The 23153-nt window shown below is 36.1% G+C and overlaps 1 protein-coding gene across 1 annotated transcript in view; it reads right to left on the bottom strand.

Moving 5' to 3' along the window:
- Positions 1-23153, bottom strand: part of SLC4A10 (solute carrier family 4 member 10) — a 127462-nt gene that overhangs the window by 43401 nt on the left and 60908 nt on the right. The window contains 5 exon segments of the mRNA XM_037396620.1: positions 235-381; positions 896-983; positions 3207-3364; positions 7768-7859; positions 19093-19281. Coding sequence (XP_037252517.1) covers positions 235-381; positions 896-983; positions 3207-3364; positions 7768-7859; positions 19093-19281 — 674 coding nt within the window.

Here is a 23153-nt window from a genome sequence, read left to right as displayed (position 1 = left end):
TCTGTCTTTATTCAGGAAAGAATCAGTATTGAAGTACACAAAATGCCATCACCATAATGTATGCTTGCAAGACAAGTGTTGTCTTAAAGCAAATTAACCGAAAAAAATGAGAGAGCGCGCATGCAAAATGTCTACATAGTAACTCTGCTAAATGCTAAATTAGTGAGACTTAATTCTACATAGTAAAAATTCGTCACAACATTTAAAAGCATCTAAATTTTACAGTGTACAAACCTGAGAGGGAACATTTTTAGGTGGTTCTATTCGAATTGTTGGGTCCCACTCTCCAGGAGGAAGAACAGTAACCTGATCAAGAAACTCATCTATTCCAGACACCAAGTCATTGCGGTCTTTTGCTTTGTAAGCAACATCATGGAACACCTGTGAAAAATGGAGAAGTGTATGTGGAAGAAAAAAAGAGATGGGCAAAGGAATGCTCTCATAGCATTTTTCATGATGACTCCTCTTCTCTGAAATAGAACGCACTTCATGCATTTCCCACCAAACAATCAATCTCAGGTTCAACTGACCAGAGCTTCTGGTATATAGTTTTCATAGAAGCTCTGGCTGCTATGGAAAAACATCCTTATGGGTGCTAAATGTTCTAGAGATTTTACAGTTTAGAACACAATTAATTCCACTGGAACGTAACTGTGTAAAATGGAATATTATCAGCAGAGACATCTTTGCTTGGGAATATTGTTTCTCATTTTGTTACCTCCTCACAGCAGCATAATCTGGGCTGTTACAGGATCATGAAATGAACTAAAATGCTAATTGTGCATCATAAGCGTGATTAGCTACATTTCATCTGAACGACTCCACACTGGAGATTCCCTATTAAACCTCTTCAGTCAGTACAAAATTACTAAAACCAAGCCATGAATAAAAATACCTCATCAGTCATTAATGTTGCAATTGATCTTCCAATCTCATGGTACTGTTGCCCTTTACCCAGTGGTCCAAGAAGAATAAACAAAAATCTGAAAATAAAAGGTAAATTAGAAAACCTGTAGAGGATAAATGGTTGAAAGTAGCTATACATACTACAGAAATACTTATTTAAAAATTGGACTAGAAGAACCTCTAAGACAAATATTATATATAATCTCCTTCAAGATTCTCACACATGCATTTAAACATGAAGCTCTGGTTAGAAAAAATGTGAAAAAACCTTCCAAAAATACATCCTAAGCTTCACAGTCAGACTTGATTGAGACTATCAAAACCTCCTTACATAACAAACCTTATCTTACATAATAAATATATGCAATTATAAGCTATGCACAGAACACATTAACGTTAACATGGGGTTGTTCAGCCTGGAGAAAAGGAGGCTCAGGGGAGACCTTACTTGCTGTCTACAACTATCCGAAAGGAGGTTGTAGCACGGTGGGGGTAGGTCTCTTTCTCCCAAGTAACAAGTGATAGGATGAGAGGAAATGGCCTCAAGTTGCACCAGGGGAGGTTTAGATTGGATATTAGGAAAACTTTCTTCACCAAAAGGGTGGTCAAGCATTGGAACAGGCTGCCCAGGGAAGGGGTAGGATCACCATCCCTGGAAGTACTTAAAAAAAGCATAGATGCGGTGCTTAGGGACACCGTTTAGTGGTGGACTTGGTAGTGCTGGGTACTGACTGAACTTGATGATCTTAAAGGTCTTTTCCAACCTAAATGATTCTATGATGATGAAGTTACTTAATTCTGTTAATTCAATGGAATCAACTATGGTATGGTAGTAGTCATAGCATTATTGAAATACTGGGGAAGTTAAATTACCCCAAATAAAAATGATTTTAAATTGTTCTTACTCCCATTAAGGCTCTAGAGAACCTCTACTCTAGGCTTGGGGCTAGTAAAGGCTGTGAAATGCAAAAGGCAGGCTCAAATGAGATAACTGAAGTTCTTAGTATTGTTAAAATGCAAAAGACACATTTTTTTTACTGACAGTATCATTTTTTTTAAATAAACATTTTTGCAGAAATTCTTAATTATCCTAATTTCTAATGATTTAATTTTCTTTTGTCCAAACATAAAGAAATCTGTTGTTTTCCTTTTGATGTTTTGGTTGGGGTTTTTTTTGTGGGAAGCTGGGGGAAGTTATGAGGAAAGGCTTCTGAAGCTTTTTTTCCAAAGCCTGCTCAGTTCCTCAGTGTTCCTTATACACATGCAAAAATTAGAAAAGGAGAAAAAAAAAGTCATGTCCAAAGCAGCTACAAAGTAACTACAATTTAAAGAAAATTTTTTACTGTTTATCTGACTAGGAGCAAGGATCTGAGTGTCAGCATTGCATTCCATATCATAACACTCCTTCCTGAGTGTCCCAAACAACTGGAACAAACTACTGTCTTCAGCTGGAATTCTACTTTTATAGAAACTAAAAGAGGGAAGGGGAAAGAGAGACAGAATATATGTACAAACACATGCACAATACCAAAAAACAGTGAGAGACTGTAAAAGTTAAGTCGGTGAACTCATATGGAAGAAGCACTTTGGAGTTTTGATCTGAATCAACCTAGCAGAAAACAATATATATGCAGATCTACTTAAATGCTTTTTATTTGACTATAAAATATACTTTACTTTTTTTTTTTTTAATTCCTCATCATTTGTTCTCAGAACCAAAATACCTCATCAGAAAAAGTTTCAATTTAGAAAAAAAATATCTAATAAAAATTTATGGGTAAAAATCACATTCATTACCATGCAAGTATCTACAAAGTAACTTTTAGAGGAGTGTGACATTTACAGCATATTCTTAATCCATTCACTATCCCTAGTCAATCAAATCACATTGTTTGTTTCTTCCCTTTACTCAATTCCTTCTTCATTTTTTTTCTTCTGGACATAATTAATGCAGTGTCACACAAGTAGTTCCAGTTCCAGATGAAATATTCTAAGCTGAATATTTCACCTTAGTATTCCATCTGCAGTATTACCAGTTTGTATAGGATAAACTGTGTTGTAACCTAACAAACCACCATTTCTACTTCTGCCAAATATTATCATCTGCACACACAAATGGCATGTTTCTGAAAATACCCATACATCCATTTAAAGGATTACTGGAAAGATGTCTCTAAGAGATGGTTCTGTTAAAGAAAGAAGCAAATTCATAACATAATAAATTACAAAGCTGAAGGTCACATCACCCTGTCTCCACAAGGCTGTCAGGAAAACATGAAAAGAAATAAATACAACTGTACCTTGTTGGGATTGGAACTTCAGCTAGCCCCGTAAGCAGCACTGCAGGAGATAACCTAACAAAAGCAACAACCGCACGGTCCAGGAACTCCAGTTCACCAACTAAGATGTTTGATGCTTCAGCTCCAGGTGGTATCTTTTTCATGAAGTGTAGGTCAACCTGGGAAAAGTATATTAAATTAAATTCTAAAAGCTATTCACAGGGATTATTTTCCCCTGATTTATTGACAGACACTTTCTGGTCACTGCACTATAATCAGTTATTTCAATTATACAGTTTCCACTATTCTTGTCTGTTGAATTATATTTTTAAAAAATAAAGTTTCTCAGAACCAAACAACTATTCTGCAATTATTTGACTAATTTTTCTTAGAAACATACTTAAAAGCACTGCAGTATTTATTTATAAAGACAAAAAAAAATCACATTCAAAATCTTAAGAATACAGTATTAATTTTCTAGTCATATTTTTATCAATAATCATAACATCAATAATTCATAACAGAATCAGTAAAGTCATAACAGTAGAAGAAATTCAGATGCCTTATTTTTCATAATTAGTTCTGGAAGTCAGAACTTCATAGTTGCTGTATTATAATCTCAATAAGAAGGTTCTACTACATGTAATTCTCTTTCTACTACTCTAACTGGGACGTGGTTTTGGTTTTGGATTTGATGGAAGAAAGTTGCCCTTCTGCTGAAATTAACAGAAAAAAAGCTATGGCCATGACTGTCCCCAGAGTAAATTAAAAGAACAAAGCAGAATAAAAACTCTGGAGTTTTAAGGCAGTGATGCTGACTTTTGCAGGGATGATAGGAAAAGACAGAGAAACAGCTCCATCATGACATGGCTCAAGGTATTTGCCCAGGAATATGTTCATTTGTATTTATTCAGTATCAGTCTAGAGGTTACTCTGTAACAAAGACTGACACGGAGTAATAGAGTATATAATGTATGTTTGATTTCATTATGCACCAGTATTGTCTAGATTTCAAAATGCATGAATTTTTGTCATTTGCTTTCCTTTTATTAATCTAAACACAACAACAGCAACCAAATCCAATATAAACTGTTAAAGTGGACCATTTTAATGTCTATCTTACAGCCATCTGTCAATACTAGTTTGCATAGTTTTTGGTAATATTTAGAAAATTGTTTTCTTGCAAATGGCTCTGGCACTAAATCAGAATTCAGATATAACACAGTTGCCTGTGTAACGAAATCCTCTTTCACTGAGATCACAAAATGTCTAATGTTACCCTAAGCTAATCAAGGATGATGACTAAACACCTCCCAGTTAAACAAGCATCAAATCAGCCTGGAAGGTTGGAGAACAAGTACTTTTTCAAGGTGAAGTATCAGTAAGGTAAATTCTATTCCCCACTCAAATTACAAAATAGCTTTTCAGAATTAAGCACAAAACCCAAACAGACTCATTTTACACCTACTTTTGGTGTCATAGGTCATTTATAGTTGAGAAAAAGGAAACAGTCTTTCAGGCACATAGCAATGTGCATTCCGTACCGCTTTTACCTTGTGAAAGGATTTAACATTTAATGACTAATGTCTCATGTAGAACATGCTACAGTTGTCACCTTAAGGTCCCACTAACATACAGATCACAGGATCAAGATTCATGTCTGAAAGAAACACTCAGTCTCCCGTCTACCAGAAAGTATTTCCAGATATGTCTCTTGTACTATTTATCAGCTGGAGATTCCAAAGGCTATTAGGTAGTGAACAGAGCCCCAGTTAAAAGGGAAGTAGCTGGCAGAGAAGCATCAAACTGAGCAAACCTCTGGTGTTGCTTCTGCTACATAATGAGAGCAGAGATGGCCCTGGAGTGAATTTGGGTCAATGGCAGAAGCTACATCTTTCGAATGTTTCATCTAACCTATCCCTTATACATCTCTTATCCCAAGAGGTATGTAGCTGGAAAGACTTCATGTGCATCCTAATCTGCACCCTAACCTGAGTCACATTCATGATCTTGCACTAAATAGTGCCAGTAAGCTCTGATTAAACATAAACCAAAGTAACTCATTTGGAGGCCATTCCCCTCCAGGGCAACTCAAGAACTGAAAAGAATGGTAGTGGTCTCTCCCAGAACCAAACATAAATTGACATGAAGACAAACAGAAAATACACAACATCACTTCTTAGGAAAGCCATGACACATATTAATCCAATTTATGTATAAGCAGGGCTACCCAGTATTCAAAAACAAGTTAATTATTTCACATGGTATTTGAAAGATCAAACTCTGTCAGTATGGGACTGGTGATTGATTCAGAAACACACGTGGAGCACAGGAATATTGCCATGAAAAGGTATGTGGGTGCAGTTTCTATGCATTTCAGGACGACTAGGGTTCCCTTCAGCCTCTGCCATAAGACGCAGAAGACCAGTCAGATGCAGTTGTTAAACTGCCATCCCATCCTGCTCAGACACAGGACAAAGTGGTGCTGTGATGGATCACTTCCACATCACCCCGGAATACAAAGTCCTCGTGGTGTCCCCAGAGGAAGAGGAGTGAAACATTCACAAGTACAAACATCAGAAACTACGTCTGCCTCTTTATGATATTGAAGCAACATTCGACAGCTTTTAGTGCCATGTCTCATATTATTCACAAATAAATACCAATACAATCAACACCGTCTCAGTACTGTATTCAGATTAAGTTAGCTTTTTGAATCCACTCCAAAATTTGGAATATTAGAAGTAGCCCAAGGGAGATAGATTAGCAAGCAGAGGATATCCGAGGTAGTCAAAGGTGCTTTTTTGTAAAGACAAATGAAATTAATACATGGAAGAAAATTAGAGCAAGAAATCACAACACTCAAGAGAAAATTAGTGTACTACTCTACTTTTCTCTCAATATGTGCATATAATTCCAATTATAACTGTTGGGAGTTATTGCAATAGCACATTTCAAGGGGAAATTGTAGTTATGCAACTTCAAAAGGATAAATGGATCTATTTAAAGGTAGTCAAAAAAGGTATTTAGTTTACAATCCTTTGCTGTTATTTCATTCCTGAAAACAAAAGTCATTCCTTCATATTCCTGACATCCTTGTTGGTATCTAATGCTGCTAAGGCTAGCCAAAAGATGACATGCTGATCTCTTCCCAGGCCAGTTTGAATAGGAAGAGCTCTTTCTATCAGCAAAAGCTGCAGCACTGCACGAATTGTGAACGAAGGATAAATGACGCAGCCTCCATTCCTTATTAATACAAACATCTTGCAGCTAGATAATGGACTGGGACTTTGATCCTACAACACTCAAAGCAGTTGGGGAACCATGCAAGAAAAGCATTCCTGAGAGTCATGTAATTCCCTTTGGATTGTTAGAAGCTTCACCTCTGTACCTTATAATATTTTACATGTTGATATTAGAATGCTAGCAAAAACAATTTGTTTTAGTTAACATTTAATATAAATATCAGGAAACCGAAATCATACTTGACTTTTTAAAGCATTATAATCTTGGTTGGAAATATTTTTAAAGTATTAGCATTAAATTTTTAAAACTTGTCACTATTTATAGATCTCCTTGCTACCTCTATATAAAATTGGTCCATAATACATCCCCAGCCAGCCTCCTTTCTTCTTGCTGTTTTTGACAAAAAGATCTGTTTCCCGTCTTTATTTCAGCCACATACCATTCCTAGTCTGGCATGTTCAGTCAAGAATTCAAATGGTGCAAATAGCTACTGCTGCTAGGAAATAAGTCTGGCACCAGATGGAGCAATCACATAACTCTACTTTTAGCTCAGTTGCACTAACATTAAGATTTAACAGACTCAAAGTGCTGTTCTTCAGAATTTTGGTTTAAAATCACCTTTCTTCACTTACTCAACCTTTGTTGTATTAATGTGTCAGCTGAAGTCATCTATCCCTGTCAGGTCTGCCATCTGTATCTAATGTGACAGTTTGTTTTAGGTACATACAGACTTTTAAACAAATTAGGATTCTCCTTTAAATTAAAGCTGAGAAGCTGTTTGCTTTTCTTTGCTATCTAACATTGAACTGTCATTGCAATCCCCACTACTGAACAGTTAACATCTTTTGTGAAGTGTACTGAAATATCTTGGCTTGCCAGAAGAATTAAGTTATAGGTTTACAGAAACACATTCTGTTTGAGACATCTGGAATCCACGAGTTCAGGTTATAAAAAGCATAGTTTGCATTCATGCATTACTTATAAAAAAAGTAAAAATCTGAGAGGTAAACCTGAATTATAAAAATTCTGAATTACTTTCCTATTTAGAGAATTTTCTGCTAATTTGTAAAAATCCCCTCCATAAATATACACCTATGATAATCATGCAATAAATTTATGTTCCTAATATGTGATTTCCTGTTACAAGTAATTTGTCATGAAAATGAAAAATTCTTTTTTATTATATACAGATTGTGTTTCAGCACACACAAAACTTTAATGCTGAAGTAAAATTTGCACTTCACAGCTTTTCCTGATTCACATGGGTTCATTTTATTTAATTTAATAGATCTATTTGTTAGTCAGGAAGCTCTCTTCACCATGAGTGAACACTTACCTTGCTGAAGTCAACAGTGCTGTTTTCTCTGCTCACATCATTTTTGTTTTCAATACAGGCTGGAGCAGACTGTGGGGAAACAACCTGACCTGCTAAAAAAAGTACCATTATTACAGAATACTAACAATTACTTCTATAATAAAGCAACACCTAATGAAAGAGACATTAAAGAACTACAGATATTTCACATCATACATACATGAAGCATCTAAACATGGCATTTTAATTAAAGACTTATTTAGAATAGCACATTCTCAAGAGACAGAACATTTATCATGTGCAGTTAGGAATGGGAGAACATAATTTAGAAAATGTAAAAGATACCCTTCAATATGAGAAGACAAACTTCCTGTGCCAATTAAAGCTTACGATTTTTAAGATACTACATTTGAGTAAAGTCCTGCATTCACATAGTTTTTGTAAGTACTCTGAGGAGCCGCCAATTTTGGGCAATGTCTGTCTACAAGAATACTCACTGAATAAAACAGGATTACTAATTTTCATAAATTTACTCACTCGTGTGTATAAGAATGTTCCAATTATAACAACTACAAAACCCAGCATAAAAGTGGGCTGCTATAAAAATAGATGTATTGAAAATTAAGATTATTTTAAAACTCAGTATTGAACAATTTGATTATTAACATGTGTAGAACAAATGTTTCAGCAAACACCGTTTTAAAAAATTCCAGTGAGGATTTAGTAAAGTATTTTATAGAAGCTTTTAAAATATCTTGAGATGAGAAGTGTTTAAACATGCCTCAGTCTCATATAAGCAAACAGTAAGCCTTGTGACCAACAAAATTTTGCCAACAAAAGCTCAAAAAGAAAAACAAGCTCAAAAAGTAACAAATATATGTCACATAAAGCATATTTTTACTTAATGCCAACACTGACCCTGTGCATAGCCAGAGGCCACCACGCACACACTGAGGGTGTGGGGCTGGTGATAGGGCAGCACACAAACCCACAGCGTGGTGGGCCATTCCCTGCTTGCCTTCACTTTTCCTCCTTCTCTGGCATGGCAGGAGTCACGCACAGCTCTGAACACCACAACAAAGTAGAGGAAAAAGTACCAAATATATGAGCCAACTATCTCTTACTGCCCTAACACATACCCAGAAATAACTACAGAGTCCAACTGGCCCAGAGTCAGCATCTTGTGCCCAGCATATATTTGTTTCCATAGCAAATAAAGTCTCTCATATGACTGAGAAATGATGATGTGAAAACATTGGTTCTGGTGAAAATCAACCTAAACTTGCACAGTAACAAAGACCATATGTTCACGATACTTGAAGACAGTCAGAAAGTCCTAAGCTAGGCACATTGTCTGGGCAATTCAAAAAGCCATGGCGTGTCCCCTTCACACCATTGTTACACATGCTTGCGGTCCAAGCGTGTCCTCAGCCACAGCCAGGAAACAGAGCACTTCCCAGGATCCAGTCTGAACAGGACCAGAGACTTGCAAGAGTATCTCAACCACTGCCAAAATACTGAAGTATCCAGCTTCTGTCACAGCTAAGCATTACAGTATCCCTATTTAAGTCTGGTCATAAATTCCCAGTTGAAACACTTGCTCAAGGAAAAGGTTGGGTTTCATGAAAATCAACATCTCATTTTCCAGTAGGCAAATCTCCCAAGACACAAACCAGATTTTAGACTCTTGTGCTGCATCCTGGTAGCATAGCCAGAAAGATTTCACTTTGATTAAGTACAGGAACAGAATGTTTTAAACTGTCTTCCTAGATATCTTATTATTAAATGTATCAATCTTAAAAATGTAAGTATTTCCATTTTCTCTCTGATTCAGGACAAGGACAGATCAAAACACGAATAGAAATCAGGGCTTTTGTTCAGCACTACAGTGAAATAAACAGGGAATGGCAAAACAACAAAACATGACAGGCATGTTAACCTAACCAAGTAGATAAAAATAAGTCAGGATTAGAATTTACATATGACAAGAATAAAGGATTGATTTCACAAAGCAACATGTTAAACAAACTCATATTAAAAAAAAACCTATGAATTAGTGTAATAATTAAATATGCAAGATGCTTATAAAACATCATTCAATTTGTCTTTATTTAGAACTTAAAGAAAAAACACTGAGTCCATCATTGTTACACCATCACCTTCATACTATGTATCCCCCATACACTATTTCACACTGTATTTTTCTGTATTGTTTATTTAGCAGTCTTAGAATTATTTTTACAGGAATCATCCTGTAGCTTTATAACTATTAAATATAAATAACATATAGATTTGAATTGTGTACTGTTCTGGAGATTTTAATAATCTCCAAATAACAAAAAAACCTTTCACTAATTCTAACTGAGAAGTCATAAAGCACTCGGGGAAAAATTTCTGCCCTAACTTACTTCCAGAAAACTTTAAATCTAGTAATGTTAGACCTTCTTAACTCTTAATTTCTTCCTTTTAGACACTCCTCTATATTCTATAGGATATATATAAAGGCACACAAATTCCAATAATTACTCACACTAATATACATACTATGTTATAAAGACGTTACAGGAAAGCAACAGAAATAGTAATCTTTCTGTTGCTAATTAGGGATTTACATTTATACTACTTCTCCTGGACCCAAAAATTCAAGAAAATAACAGCAGGGATATCTGCCAGGGAGATAAAATTACTGACCAACAAAAGAATCAGAGCATGGACCACCTGTTAAAAATACTTAAGTTTTAACATCATAATTGGAGGTGTCAAAAGCCTCTAAGCAATTAGCATAAGAGTCCAAAGGCTAACTTTTAAACATTGTGTCCACTTTTCTTTTAGGAGAAAAATATGTAAAAATATACATAGTAGGAAATAAAAGCCACAACCAGTAAGTATGTGAAGTTTGTAAGAATAGCATATGTTCTTTTTCCGTGCCAACAGAAGACCTCAAACTTTGATTTACCCATATGCTGGAGTAATCTGAAAGAACACAAGTTTTACCTTGAGGCAGTAAGAGATGTTTAAATAGCTCTGCAACTTAAGACAGCTTTCTGGATCTTGGAACAAGAAGTTTGGTTTTTTTACTGTATTAAATAACAATCAAAGGCACAAGGTAGAGAATTCAGGTAATTTCACTTTTCACATGACAGTCATAGGGAATATTTTTTAAAGAGCATCTTAAACACACTGTAGGAACATGTGTTTCTTATGGAACAATACAGTTACTAAAATGCCAGTTTGGAACTTGGTCTCTGTGTGGCCCTTTAACAGAAAAGTAAGACAAAAAGTACTGGGTTTGGGGGAGATTTTTTGCTGTTATACACATTTACTTTGTGAAATGCCTGTGGTTTTTGCAATAGATAGTAGGTAGATGCAGTGCTATGGTGGCTTTCTCCCTAGGAGCAGGACTGCAAAGCTACATGGTTATCTTTATATTTGGTAGCTTCCTATACTTCTGAGCTATGAAGCTGCAAAAATTCATAAATTAATTTCATTTTCAGTATAATTTCATGTTGATTTAAAGGAAATTTCTTTGGGGTGAATACTGTTAAGCACATGAGCAATTCCTAATAGGACCAAAAGCATACCCATAGCAACCTAGTGAACACTGGTGTCACTATACTACACTGGTGTTCTAACATCATTAAAAATATTCAGTCTGCTAAAGCACGTTGGCAACTATACATGTGCTTTATCCCCAAGCCACTTATCATTTCAGCAGCTGATTGTTTTCTCTGAATGAAGGACACAGTTATTGGCACCATGATAGTCCCATGAAGCAGCAATCACTTAAAGAGCTATACGAATGAAGAGAGGAGCTGTCACTTCATACCCAGACTAAAACAAACAAACAAACATAAGCATTTCCTCTTTGATTTCCACCAAAGCATCAGCACTCACCACTGTATCAAACTGTGCCTGGAATACAGGTACACTAAACTCAATTTTTTTCCTTTTTTTAAATATATTTTATTTATTAAATATATAAATATACGTATATATATTATATATTGTTGCTATTTATTTAAAAAAAAAAAATCTTTATCATATGGGAGCCTTCAAAGCATCATGTAAAAAAAGAGGAGAGGGACTAGAAGTACGGGAAAAACCCCACACCAAACTAACACCAAACCCTAGCCAGGTTTTAAACATCTGCTCTGAGAAAAACACTTGCAATTGTTTATTACTACTTTGAGTTGGCAATATTGGGTTTAGGATGGTAAGAATAGTGAAATCCCTATAAGAGAGAATAAGAGCAGCAATAGCCTTGCCATTTATTCAGCTCTTCCATGCCCTGCCCTTGACAGTTCCATTTCAGATCTCTCAAGCAAAATGTTTATTTTTGTATCGTTAAATATAGTATTTTATTTTTTGAATGCAGTGTACGGTTTTGAATCCTTATAAATCTGATGTTTCAAGGCCTTTAATTATCCTGCAGACCATCTACATAAAGCACCTGAAAAGATGCATTCTTTGAGAATTCATCAGAATGCCATTCAGATTTTTTAAAGTATCAGTCAAACAAATGCATAACATGGTATCATTGAAATATTTAGCCTACATACAAAGGAACTTAATAACGAACAGATAAAACCATATTCAAATGGGTGCCAAGGTTTATCTATGTATTAAAAGCCAATATCAGCAGTTTTAAAATTATATTTTAAATTGGTGTACATAAAAAATGAATGGGATTTTTTTCAGATAATGCAAAATTGCCAGAGCTTTGAATAGAGCAAGAATTCACACAAAAATGTCATGCAAAGCCAAGCCACTCAAAAATCAAAATCCATCAAAATAAGGTCCATATTTGTTACACTAACAGAAGTTTGCATTTGCAGATAAAGCTCAGCATTTTGAGACTATTAGTCCTGCTAAATTAAAAATAATAATAATAATCCCAGTAAATTAATGTCATACACAACATACTTACTCCCTAAAATTCAAAGCCCAAGACATTTTACTGTGTATTTATTAATCAAAAACCAAGAGTTCTCTAGAATGCCAATGACAGAAACCAAGAACAATGTGTTCAGATACAAATCACAAAACAAACGATGCAAATGACACGTCAAAGGAAACTGCATCAGAAAAGAAATTGCTTATTTTCCTAGGCCATATAGATTTCTTCCCATTCAAAAAAAATTCTGATTTGCAAGCCAGCTATACCGATCATGAGGCTTTTCACTGCAACTACTCACCAATTTTCCAAATCTAAATGAACACACTGTTCAGATCAAAAATTCAGGATTGAACAGTAAGTTTTCCTAAATATATATATTAAAATTCTAATATAACAGAGCAGTGATACCATCTTTGCAGGCTGTATTGTATATGTATGTTTAGGCCTCTTGATAACATTTTAAATCAGTGGAGAAGCATGACATTCCCATTGTACCTGCATAAGTACAAGCAGATTTGATGCTTGCTAATGATACATACATTTCAGAGGATGAGGAAGTCACTTTATTTGTTTTTCCAATGCTAGGCCTGAATCTCAAGCATAATTCACATGAAGTCATGCAGTTTTAACTAAAATGCTATGATTTGCAGTTTTACAAATTGATGTTAAGAAAATGAACTTATGAGGAAATGGCACATCTTTTTCCCCCAAAACAACAGCATTCCACACAATCTTCTCTTAAGTGTGCCGTAGCTGCTGACAAAGGCCTGAGGTATTTTTTAAATCACTATAGCAAGGAGTTGCATGCTGTCAAGAAACTGAGATGAAGACATGGGTGTACATTTGAAATGATCTGAAGCCCAAGCAAGAATAGGTATTTATACTACCTCTGAACCTTCAGGGAGTTTACAGAACCCAAAGGATAGGAGATGAGGAAGATACAGAGATGAGATGAGCCTGTTAGAGACAGACACAACAAAGACAGAGCAAAATAAAGAAATACAAAGATGAATGATACAGTTTTATACATATAGATTACACATTTTATCATGGGTACAAGGAAACGTGGATAAAGAAAAAATATCAGATGAAAATGTTTGTAAATACAAGTCATATTTTAGTAATATAAAAACCTGTGGATAATACAAATTGATTAAAAGATATACATTTGAGAAGAATATAAAACAAGAAATAGAGCATTAGCTAATTTAAGCTAGAATTAATTATCTTTGAGTTTGCCTTCTCTTCAAGGAAAGCTGGAGTAATCTACCCAATCCAGACCCAATACTGCCAGAATACTTGGGTATATACATGGCATTCATTGTGACTTATTCCCAAAATGAAGGAACACGGTCACATACCCAGGAATGCTTTCTACCCTTTTCATGTGGCTCCAAGTGATGTCCATCTTTCTCCACGTGGTAGTATTGACATCAGTTTCACAAGCTGTAAACTAGCTCTGAGTTACGGCATAAATGTTTGAACTGATGTTTAAGAGAGATTGCAAAACTAAGGAAAGTAACAAACACCTTCACATAAGTGGTAATTTAGACTTAATGGGATGCTAAAGCAGACTGTCCTAAATTAGACACTCAAGCATAGTCTCAAACACCTTCACTTGTGCTCAAACTGCCATAAACCCATGAAGTCGTCCAAACCAGCCCATCATGCTAACAAAAGTAACTGGGAAAAGGCTTGCGAAATAACATGTCAAAATGAACTTCTCCAGCAGCTCATGCTGTTAACTCTGAAGATGTCAAATTTAATATGTTGTTCCTTTCTCAAAGCTCTTTCACATATTGATAAACCTCTCCTTGGAATTTCAGAATTTTTCAAAATCAGACATGATGTGTGGTGTAATGCAATTTTTTACACTAATACTATGTCTGCTCTGGCATCAAGGGAGAAGAAGCAGTTATAAATAGCATATGTATGGAACAGAAAACAGACACAAGATCATGTTATGGATTAAAAACGCTTCAGCAAGGTGCATGGAAATACAATTTACAAGTCGCACTCCTCTCCCCCTAGTTCTCTCCTCTTTGATTTTAATCAGCAGAAGGTCTGTTAGGTCTCATTACAGATACACACACACAGAGACATAGATAGATACACACACACACGTACTCTGAAGTCTAGACTAAAAGTGAAACAGCTAGTCAAAAAAACCTAAAATGTTTACATGACAAGAACTTCTATTCCTAACTACATTTTTGTCAAATCAGCTACTTCTCCATGCCACGCACATTTAAATTCTGAATTGCAGAACCCTTTATAAAAAGGGGACATGCTTATGAAATTATTTTAGCATTTCTATAACAACAGAAAGGTATTGTATATTTGCAATTGTCTTGGGGTCTTTAGACCATGTTAGAGGAATTTACCAACACAGCTCTCTGGTATCAGAGTGAAAAACCTACTCATCTCAACAAAAAGAAGTTAAATTGCTTTACAAACCAAACTTTCTCAGGATGATTTACTAATAACAAAGATTCTTATTTCTACCTGCCTTTTACAGTATTTATGCTAAAATTACTTGCCACTCTGTATTTTGGGTATTCAATATCAAATTAGACTTTAAAAAAAAAATAATCATTTTTTCCTGCTCTTATGCCAAATTTGACTGTCGGTTTTTATTGGAACATCAAAAGCAGGCTTTTAATTCTCACAGTTTTGATGCCTAATGAAAAGTGAAAGTTAAACACAGCATGGCAGCATTAAAAATGCATGGTAAATCCATAGCACCCTGACATCTTAGCCCCGCAGAGGATGTGAAGAAAAGCCATTGTAAACAAAAGATAATACTACTAAATACAAAGCAAATTAATTAGATGGTCTGACAGGCTCTTAAACAAAGAAAAAATTGAGGGAAAACATATGTACAACTATCTTCCAGCAAAGATATCACAGTGGTCTGTCAGCAGCACAGCCATATATTGAATTTAAGTTTATGTCTTCATTTTCAGCCTTTGCTCCCGAGTATCTGAAAACTGATACATTGATAAGATAGCATAGTCAAGAACTTGGACAAAGAAGTGGTTTTACAGACAGCCGTACACGTAACCCAGATGGCAAAGACTTACGGCTCTCAACCACCTATTTTACAAACTGCAGACTGCTAAAGAGTGTTATCAGTTAAACCGTCTACACTAAACCCAAATTCAACCAAACTGAGAATTTCCTTTTGTGCAGAAAAAGTGTCCAAGTTCCCCTACCTCATTTCAACAGGAACAAATAAATGGCCTTTCTAAAGCTCTTGGCCCTTGCTGTTCCTGAAAACTCTGATCTCTGACCCTGAGAGGAACTGGTTTTCTCCCTGCAGTCTTCTAGGAATTAAGCTTCTTACCCAAAAAATGAAAGCAATAATAAAATATTTTACTACTTTAATACATTTTTTGTATTAAAAAGAGAGATATTAATGCTTCTACACTGTGTTTGTGCACAAATAGGAATAAGCAGACTAAAGTGATGCCTTGATTGCATTTTACCAGTTTGTCCTCAGGAAACAAAGATATGTCTCACAACACACTCTGGACAATAATATAAGGTGTTCACATCCCTCAATTTTGCTTTCTTTCATACACATGTAGCTGATTTTTCTTTTGCTTTCATCTAATCCAAAGTTGTATTTTAACAACTCATTTTTGTATTATGAGAAGCTTGTACAAAAGCTCCATGGCAGCTGCAGTGAGCATAACACTGTAGCTGAACTCTAGCATTTGGGTCATGAGGCAACAGCAGAAGAAAACAACCAGAAACCTTGCTGCCACCCCTGGTCAAGCTTCTAAGGACAGCAGAGTTCCTAAAAGCTGAGCATTTCAGTGTAGATTCCTGCATAATTTACACACCACATACTATGGCAAGTTGCCCAGGGTAAAGAAATGACTAAAAGTATGCCAGAAGAGGCAGCAGTCAGTGTGCCTAAAATTAGGCAGCTCTCCAGAATCACCTCTTCCCTAACGCCTGTAATCCTGGAGTATTGGGGCAATAGCCACTGAAGCCCACGAGCCGCTTATTTGCTGTTGTCTTGAAAAGGGAAAAAATTGTGAATCCTTTTAGAACCAAAACCTTAGACTGAATTTCCCCTCTTCTAAATCTAATACTAATTTTAGTATAATTCAGGCAATAAGGATTCAGACTTTATAATGTAACAGGGTAATGGATAGTAAGAGAAACTTTAAATAAACCAGTTCCTCTTTTTTTTTTTTATCACAGGGCCATCATCTTTTTTGAAGAGGTCAATGCAGGAGATTGCCAAACATGCGTTAGGGCTTAAAGGATGCAAGTAGAAGAGCAATGCTTCTAAAAGACATCTGTGTCCAAAAAGACTGGGGTTTGAACTCTTCACAGTAATTTAGATAAAAAGATGATTTACCTTCACATAAATGTTCTTAAAATTATAGAGAATTGTATTGTTTATGGTGCATTTAACTTAATCTAAACATAGTAAAAGTGACTAAGTGGGTTTTTTAACCAGGGGTTACAGTGCTCAGAGGCATCAATAAGCACAGACAAATGAAAACCTTTAAGAATGTGATTCCCTACTTACAGAATCACTTAACCACTGGGCACATGAAATGAGTGTGTTTAATATGGACTTAGATGGTGTCCTGACCAGAATTTCTCTTTGGGGGATTTAGACATATGAAGGTTCTTAGAAGAAACTTAGGCAGAAGTGAGATGTTTCTGGTGCAAGTTACTGCATCAGTTCCACTAACAGACAGAAAGTTACTGAAATTGAGCTTATGATACATTCACAGCTTACCCTGAGGTGTCTTTTTAAGCAGACCTACTGCTTATTTGTTATACAAGATCTAGTGTAAAAAAGCTGATGCAAAAGCAAAAGCTGCAATCTTGCATCCTGTGGAAACTGAGGAACAGGAACATTATAACATTAACTTTCTTAAGTGTCTCCTGAATATGTGTTTAAAGTCATCAGCAAGAGTTGCATAAATCAACAGGAAAGTTGCCTTAAAAAGGATGGACAGTCATCCTACTTATTTTACTCATGTGCATCCATATGCATAATCACAAACACCTTCATAAATATTATTTTAAATTATGTTTTAGTATAATTAATATGTTTCTATTTAATATGCTCTTCAGAAGAAATTATATGCTGCCTTTTAGGTCTGAGTCTCTTCCCCAGGGAAGTGGCTAGATTTAAAAGTACTTATTAAAACATTATATGGCAATGATTCAAACAAAAGGTCCTTCCTTGAAATCAAAGTTAAGCTTTATACTAACAGCCCCATCTTTCCAGATCAGCTGCCCTGCTACTCTTTCCCCTTCTGCCCTATGCCTCACAGCACTGCACCCTGTACCTTCCCTGTCCTACAGCCGTTTCCTCGGTGTCCACTTCCCAGGGTGACAGGGGAGCTCAGTAGGGCCCTGAACCAGGGACAGCAGATGGGAGAGAGATTTCACGTAAGCTAAGGTGACTTCTGGAATAAGAGTCACTATAGTCCAATGGTGTTCACACAGAAATGTTGTGGGTATTGTGATGATAGTGGATACAGAGGCTCAGTAATTCTGCAATGTATAATTCTAGTGAATCAACTGTAAATATTTGTAAAATTTGGCTACATGTTTCATAACACAGGCCTGTGTTTATGTAAATAAGGAAGGGGCAATAAGAAATTATCTTTCATTATGATTAACCTATAACAACAGTACAGCTTAGAAAGACTTTCTGTAAAAGCAAGAAAGAAAAAAAGTTAAGCCAACCACTGCAAACATGCTCTCTCTTTTTCATGAACACAATTTTCCAAAAAGCGGTTTTCTGAAAGAACAAGGTACAGTTCTTGCAGCATCTCTCCAATAGTGTCATCTTGAAAATCTGTTTCTCATTTTCCAGCCCCTCAAACTCAACTACGAAATCTGAAGCACCAGTTGAACACTAGCTAATGCATGCACTGTCATAGACTTAGAAACTATTCCAACAATCCATTACATTTTAACTAAATGGGCCCTGGATAGTCAACTGAAGTCAGAAATAGTCTTATGATATTTCCGGCACTAATGGAGCGTGTCCACAGTGCAGAGTAACACTGTGCAAAAATGCACAAGTTCAGTATGAAGGATCACAGAGAGTGCCTGAAGCACCCCAAGTGTATTTGAGCTGTACTGCACCAGGGATAATGTGCCACGCCGCTTACCCAGGACAGAATGGCACACTAACACAGCTAGCCTGCTTCCAACATCTGAGCCAGTTCCTTTGAATACCCTGCATAGTCCTGAATTGTGCAGGATGCCTGAATTTCAAATTTAAACTGGTGTGTTATTGAATGCAGAAGAGGAAACACTCTCATGTAAAAGGTACCACTTTTACACAGTAGCTTTTTAGAGCAGCATCACATTCAGTTCAAGCTGTGGGTACAAAGAACATGCAATACTGAACAGGCAGATGTTACTGAAAGCTCAAAACGCAAAATAAAGCGATGCATTACCATTTTTATCCATGGAATGGGGCTCAGACTGCTTCTTTCCAATATCAGCAAAGGATCTTACAATTGGGATCCTGTTGCTCAGCTTCTTTTGGTTCTGATGGTGATGCTGTTTCAGCAATGCCTCATGCACTCTGTGACGAACATCCTCACTGAGCTGCCCAGAACCCACCTGTTGGTCCAGAATCATATCTGAAAATATAAACATAATAAAAGAGAGGAAAGAGGAAGTTTTTTTATTTTTTAAATTGCAATAATAAGAATTAGTTCCCTACAGGATTACAAATGAAAGTCATCAGTTTCTTTAACACTACAGAAACAAATGGTAAGTTTTTCAGTCTCAGGGGGGGGAAAAAATCAAAAAGGATGTTAATGTAAAAAAAGCCAACCCCTCAAAAGATACGCAGTTCCCAAATTAAGGTGACCTATGTAATTCTGAAGTCAGTCCCTATGCACTCCCCATACATAAAGCATTTAAACCCAGGATTACGATGTGTATAAAATGTCTTTTTTTTTTTTTCCCAAATAACTCCTACCCTATTTGCTACAAAGGACTGGCATGTTGTAAGGAAACAATTTTTTTACTCCCTATATACTTACCACAGGAGATCACAGTCTAGCTCTTTATTTTTTGTAACTATAATTACAATACTTTCAATACAATATAAAGAAATTTGAGATAATACAATACAGGAAAATTTGCCTCATTATTTGCAAATACTTAATAGGATCTCATTCTACTGCTGGATGTACATGTTCTTCAAGAGAATCATTACATGGAGGTGTGAGTGAAACTGATCCCCCTGCTAAGAAATTACAACCATTTTTTCAGTCCACTGGCAGAAAATATTCATATTCAAAACTATTTACAAATACATGCATTGTTTATTTCAAATGGGAAAGAACTGTTGACAATTTTGTGGGCTTTTTTAAATTATTATTTTGGGAAATCCTGCTAGCAACGGTAATAATGCTTAACAGAAAAAGGAAGGGGGAAAAAAGCATTGAAGTACACACTGTCCTTGTATATCTATTGGAAGAAACTGTACTGCACAAAAATAGTGAGTTAATAAGCTGAGTCAATAACTCCTTGTACTGAAAATTCAGACAGCTCATGATTCTGTGCTGGAGTCAGATTCCTATCTGCCAGCAAACTCAGTGGAAAGGCAAGCAGAGCAGAAAAAATACAAAGCAGCTGCATCATCAGTAAAGACATAATTTTTCAGGTCTTGATAATTGCCAAGAGCAAGAGAAAAGAAGAGACATAATAAAAGGCCTTAAATAATTATGTTGGTTAAAAGCAGAGTTTAATTGCTCACCGTCAGCTGTGCACTCTATATATCTTTAAAAAACACAACAGTTTTTCCGAAGTTCTCAATATCCACATAACAATCCAATGTATCATATACATAGTTGGTAACAACAAATGACCTGCACATTTCACTTGCTGTGAAGAGCCTAGCAACAAATCTAAATCCCTGTGATGACACACACACAAAAAGACAAGGCTAGATACACAGGTAAATGCAGCTGCCAACAGATGCAAGCATGAAAGGTGTATCTGCATCTTGCAACGAATAGTGATGCAGAGGTTTTCAACGTTGCCTTTGACCCTCTCCAGCAACTACATTCTGCGCAGTGTTAACAACAGCGTTGACTGAACAGCTCGTACCAAAGAGTAATACTGCCTGCTGGTGTACCTAAATTAATAAAACTTGCCTTTGGGATGCTTCACCTGACTGTGAAGGGAACTTTTAACTCTAGGGTTAACTCAAACACCACCAGGTCAGTTATCTCTGCACTCCCAGTCTAGACAAACACAGTTTGTTTCTAGAGACTAATGGAAGAGATGGAAAGTTATAGCAGCAAGATGAGTGGCAGAAGGGCAAAAGAGGATGTAATACAAGTTCAAGAGAAAGTCTTCAGCAGATTTTTTTCAGAAGGTGCCAAGAATTTTCAATACATGAGGAAAAGAAAAGAAAGCTCCAGCTTCAAGAAAAATATTCATTTTCCTGTTCAACTCTACCGCCTTTTGAGGAACTGCCTCTACCTTGAGGATAAGACTATCTTCCTTTTAGATACCCTTAGCACATGAATTTGCATGTCACAGTTCCCAGAACAGGCCAGTACATTCTGTAACATGACTTGGGATCTTCAAAGAAATATATCTTAGGGCATATGTGCTAAAGCACAATTGAAATGATCCTCTCTCCCCTCCTTTTTAATTCTGCTAACCAAAAGACAAATTATAGTAGATGCAAAATCAAAGATTACCTTCTTTGAATTGCTCTAAGACAGAAATCAAAAGGAAGAGCTGAAAAAAAAGGACTCCTTTAGAACAGGCAAATTTAGGGTTGTGGTCATCACCTTGCTTTACAGATCTCTTGCTTTACAGAAACTCCACTTGTATGGTGTCATTCCTGGAATTACAGTATTTTCCATATTAAATATTAAAATATATTAACTGCTGAGGATGATACCAATATTTAAGATGATCCACTTGAGGAGAGAAAATGCCAGGAAAAAGAAAATTAGATCCTTATCCTCTTCCTTGCTAGACTTATTAACAGTCACACAATCCATAGAATTAGTGCCAGTGTGATGACTAACAATTTTTATTTCCTGCCAAACTGAGAAGAAAGTGGCTTACCTTGAGTTTTCTTTTTTTATAACAACTTCCCCTTTACTGGAGCACCTCTGCCACATGTAAAATGGGAAGATGCATTCACATTTGGAAAGAGTGAAGACGTGTTTTCTTGCCTTGATACTACCCTCCAGTAGTCATTCCTTCAATACAGACCCACTTGCAGTAGCATCTGTAAATACAGTCAAATTACTGCCAGATTGCTGTATTTTGACAGCTTTTTCAAGACCTGAACAGATTTGAATAGTAGTAAGAAAGACTGCCTCTATCAGCACCTATCATTATGGGATTCCACTGCTGTTTCTTCCCAAGTTTTTCAACATATCTTTTAAAAGCCCAGGTCTCTGGAATGTCAGTGATAACACTCTTGATTGCAAAGATAAGCTTGAGAGCAAGAGCAACATGGTTAAAGTCCAGAAGTAAATGGCAAACAGGAGCATTTTAAACATCTCATTTTCAAAACAGATTCTATTTTGTTAATCCTGTGAGAAGATCCTACATGCTTCCACCAGCTGAAGCTGCACATACTTTTCAAAGCCCTGTTTTTCACTTTTGTATCTACAGTGCACAGCCATTTCTCCAAACTCCATATGACAAAACAAAGTAAAGAATACAGACCTGAAACTTCACAGCACTATAACTTAGCTACACTCCTGTGTAACAGCAGAGATTCTTCAAGGTTTCTATGCTCAGCAGCAAAGGTTTGGGGGTGGGGTTTTTGTTTGTTTGCTCTAAAGAATTTTCCTCTTGAATGACCTTTCAAATTCTACAGACCCCCCTTCTAGATAAAGGCACAGTCTACCATTAAATTTTTCAAGGATGCTTCGCAACCTTACGAAGCTTGCAGCAAGATGCAATGTGTGGAAAATCCACCAGCATAGTGTTACTCATTCTATTAATTGCTCACACCATGTAATTTCTGCTGACATCAGAAGACTGAAGTAGGATGTTTCTTCAGTAAGGAGTCTTGATTGATACTGGAACCATGAAATCATTTTTTCAAGCTGTTAAAGGCAGACATTCTTCCTGCCCTGGTTGTTTAAAAAGATTCAAAGAAACCTGAGTTTCATATCGTATAAAGAATGTTTTCTCCATTCAGATTCAGTTACATCATTTACATAAAACGTAAAGAGACAACCAAGCATGGCCAGAGCTCATTGCCCATTGCTCCAGGTTCACAGTGTGCCCAACACCTCATATGCAAGACTACATGAAGCTCCCAGGTGAAACATAGAATAAATATACAGAACATACACTGCATTTGCACCAAAATACCTGTGAAATCTGAAAAGAAATTACTAACAGGTAAACAGGCTAAAGTGGGACTGACTTTTGCAGTGGTGAGTAAAGAAACAAGATCCAGAGGTTTTGGGCTTTTTGTGGTTGGGGGTAGGGGGTGGGTTTTCATTTGTTTTGTTTT

Source organism: Falco rusticolus, chromosome 8 (assembly GCF_015220075.1).
Source record: "Falco rusticolus isolate bFalRus1 chromosome 8, bFalRus1.pri, whole genome shotgun sequence".
In the NCBI taxonomy this organism is placed as follows: Eukaryota; Metazoa; Chordata; class Aves; order Falconiformes; family Falconidae; genus Falco; species Falco rusticolus.
The sequence above is the reverse complement of the archived record's forward strand: the minus strand, read 5'-3'. Positions and strand labels throughout refer to the sequence as shown.